At 43.8% G+C, this 3921-nt stretch overlaps 1 protein-coding gene across 1 annotated transcript; it reads right to left on the reverse strand.

Annotated features, from left to right (window-relative positions):
• Positions 1–2420: 2420 nt before the first annotated feature.
• On the reverse strand, positions 2421–3623 carry fabp6 (fatty acid binding protein 6, ileal (gastrotropin)). Its single transcript, XM_057056682.1, has 4 exons — positions 3465–3623; positions 3192–3367; positions 3021–3110; positions 2421–2557 (listed from the first exon to the last, which is right to left on the reverse strand). The coding sequence occupies exons 1-4, from the start codon at positions 3529–3531 to the stop codon at positions 2507–2509; spliced, it is 384 nt and encodes a 127-aa protein (XP_056912662.1). The 5' UTR covers positions 3532–3623; the 3' UTR covers positions 2421–2506.
• Positions 3624–3921: the final 298 nt, after the last annotated feature.

Genomic DNA, 3921 nt, shown 5'->3' on the forward strand with positions numbered 1-3921 from the left:
CTGTCATCACACTCACAGTTGACTCTTTTGTACAGTTCAAAAGGGAGAAGTAGCCAATGATGTCACAGCAGCTCCAGCTGGAGAAATCCCAAAATTGTTTTTCTCAGGTTTTCAAATCCTGAAAAATGACTGATTCTCTCATTCATTAATTCACGGGGACACTGGAAACAAATGGCTGAATATTAAAGGTCAGTAGGACTGATGGGCTCCTGTCAGGTTGGGTTTTGAAGCAGCCTACAGGAAGACTGAAGTTTCCCCAGCAACAGTGAACAGACAGTCCTGGCTGCACGGTTCTGCTCCATCCTACTCCGTCTGCTCTCAAGGTTAAAGCATCAGGGACAGAATCCTTTTCATTTAACAAAGTTTGTGGCAACAAGGACAGATAACCATCAACACCATCCAATAACTCTGTAGGTCTCTCTTCCCTATCTAAGATGGACTCCCCACAGAGTCTGAAAATATATTCATCAGCTGTTGCATACACCGGCATTCGGATGGCAATAGTGGTCTATGTGTTCTGTTTTCAAGTGCAAAAAGTACAACTGCAAATCATTTTTGAACGTGGTTTCTGCGCGAGGCTGTACATTTAATCATTTCAAGAATAACTACCAAGAGGAATGTGCATCGAGAAAGGGACGGAAAAACAGATGTGCCTCCCTTTTTCAGTCAGACTAGCTACCATCTATCATTTATGCGCATGCACATGCTTCCGCAGCAGCGATGGAGACAAAAGTGTGTGTTTGCCATTTCTACCCACTCCCAATTTTCCAGCCTTTTTACCAATGAATATTTCTGCAGACGTATGAGTGCACAGTTGGGTCGTTGAGTTGGTCTTTCTGTTGTCACGCACTCTTTTGTTAAAGCTAATCAACAGCTCATACTATCCTCCATCCTTCAGAAGCACAGTGGTGAATGTTGGCAGGAACAGACCACTGACCAGACAGACGTGCTGGACAACCCCCATCAGTGGCTGATTGTCAGGTTGGAACAGCAAGCGAAAAAACACCACGGGCTGTTAACATGCCACTTTTCTCACTTCTGGCTAGCTAGATGGAAACCAATCAGTTCAAATGGCCAATCAGAAACAGTAGACTTGGAAATAGCCAATTAGGCATGTTTGTCTGCGAGGACAAAGGAAGTGATATTGCATGGTGATTGCAGCGGCTCTGAACTACTCAAACATGCTCAAATAACACCTTGCTTGTTGCCTTCCAACCCTAATTTTCCAGGAGTGTAAGATCTTGATTGTGCTGGTGGCAGCAAGTGAGGATGTCTCATTATTACACCAAAACAACTGCCACCTCTCAGGCAAAAACACGATCTTGTTTTCATTAGGGAGCTATTGAGGGACCAGCTCTTTTGTCAAGGCCAACACACATGCACGCATGTTCAGAGCATGTAGACTGATGATTTTATTCAAAGGATCTGTACCTCACTCCAGTCCACTTAATGAAGCTGTAAATTTAGAGACGGGAGGGCCTTTGCAGTGCTCCTCTGAGAGCTGCTACAATGATCCAGGGACTGAGCTGGTTAATTAACTGATTATTTGCTTGGCTGGAAGCCACAGAGAAATAGAATGAATGTGGAATGAGACAAGAACTAGGTAGGAAGAGAGAGGATGTGCAGAAAATAGAATCCAAAACGCACTAAATGATGACGAAGAGGAGCGGCAACAAGGAAAGAGAGACTGGTATCTCTCAATAGCTTTTCCATAATTTCAAATAGCCCTTAAATCTGTCACACAGTTGCTGCAGTACAGCACACCACCACTAGGGGACGCAGTAATTCACTGCAGCTCTGGGCCAGAGAAGCAAAGCCTCTGCTGACTTTCTCTGGCTGTTTTTTCTGTCACATGCGCTCAGTGCAAAGGTGCTGTCATCTCTGGAGACACAAGCAGGTCAGAGGTCAAAATATCACCACTGACAGTTAGGTTGCTGGCTGGATTGTGAGCTCAGCTCCCCCTGGAATATAATGGGTCCCTCCATCTGAAGAAATATACACATTAACTTGCTAGAAGTCACTCTTTAAGCTCTGACAGTCCATGAATATTTTTTTGGTTTGTTTTTTTAATAAACTGAACCATAAGTAAGTGCATTAATTCACACAGAGGCTACAATAACCCAAACTTCTACCTAAAGATCTTTTAATCCCAATACTGAAAGTGAAATCATTAGATATACTTTGATCAGATTTGGAACATCAAATTTACATTTTTATTTTCCACATTCTTACATAAACTGGCAGAGGTACTATTTCTTCTTGAGGATCTGCTCTTTAAAACCCATGATACCACCACACTGTGTAAGCTTCGCCATGAATAACAACTATTCTTAGATAAACACCTACCTCTAAAGTTCTTTTCTGTCTAAATTGTGTGAAGTATGATGGGGAATAGCAAGCAGACAGAAACAAGACTTCACTTTTGTTGTTATATTTGTACTTTATTGTCTGGAGTCCTGGTTCTGCTGAGGCCTTGATTGCACAGAGGTCGAAGATTAGGCAGCATTTACAGCTTCCTGCTGGTTCTTGTCAGCACTACGGAGCCGGCTTTGGACGTCTGCAAACACAATAGGAATAAAGAATTATTAAGTTTGGAGCCAGTCACACTTTAACTGCAAGAATTTAAAATGAATAACTGAGGACTGACAGTGACACTTTTCCACATTTTAAAAAAAATCAAATGCATCAAAATGTTTTTGCTTTAAATTCTTAGAGAGAGAAGCAGAGAGTGATTAACAATTAATGTCAGACTATGATTTATTTTCTGTTATGTGTGGTCTAATCAAGAGGTGGGCACAGACACAGCCTGGACAGGAAACCAGTCCAGAGTCCATGAGGAAGAGCTGCAGAACTAAACCTTCAAGTATCATCAGTCTATTCACCCTCTAATGCCACGCTGTCATCACATTTAGGAAAGAATTTGCTGATTCGGGTTCAGTTCTGAGGTCTGCACGGCCATTGGTGACAGATCATATTAGCTAATATTAACAGCTGCAACGATCTCTGTTGTGACCGGTTACCTCAATGAGTTTGCCTCCGCTGATCTCAGAGGTGTGGTGGTAGTTGGGGAAGGTCACGCTCAGCTTGCCTCCTTCCAAGTGCACAGTGGCCTGAAAACACAGGGTTTTAATCTGCTGGGGTCGCTCATCTTCATCATTTTTTCAAACGTCTGTGAAGTCTTTGATACCGACCTTGAATTTCTTCCCTCCGATGGTCTCCATGTCGCATTCCTTGCCGATGGTGAAGGTATTGGTGACCTTGGCATTTGTGGGGTAGATCTGGGTCCAGGAGAAGGTTTCACCGTCCTGGGTCACCTCTGTGATCAGCTTGTAGTTGCGGCCTTTCTCAATGATGTCATCAGGGATACCTGCGAGGAACCAAGAGGGGCAACACACACTTTTGGAAAACTGCCTTAAACTGTCCAGTTCATAAGAGGAATGAAAGGCTCCGTGTGTTTTTCTCACCAAGCAGTTTGCAGAACTCATCATATCCCTCCTGGTTCTCAGTTTCCCATCTTCCGGCGAAAGCCATTCTGGTGATGCTGGTGGGTGGAGGTGCGAGGGCAGATGCTGAGGCAAGCTGAGGGAACAGCAAGGTACTCAGCCTGATACTCGTTCCTCCTTATATACCGCACTCCTGCCACTTCCTCATCTGCATTTGTCCACACGAGAGGGCAATTACAGTTGCAGACAATGAGGTCACCCAGCTACAAGGGGTGGGGCAATAAACAGCAGAAATGGGCATTTATGAGAAGATCAGCGGTAAGTAAAATGCTGACTCTCCACCAGAGCGAGGAGCTAGCTAACCCCTCGGTCAGTGAACCCTCCCACGATGGCTTTATGAGCTTTTCTTTTACTGTTATCGAGATGAAAATCAAATAAAAAATAATTCCTCTTTTTACAGGCAGTCCTTCAATTTGTA

The sequence above is a fragment of the Takifugu flavidus genome, chromosome 15 (assembly GCF_003711565.1).
Source record: "Takifugu flavidus isolate HTHZ2018 chromosome 15, ASM371156v2, whole genome shotgun sequence".
In the NCBI taxonomy this organism is placed as follows: domain Eukaryota; kingdom Metazoa; phylum Chordata; class Actinopteri; order Tetraodontiformes; family Tetraodontidae; genus Takifugu; species Takifugu flavidus.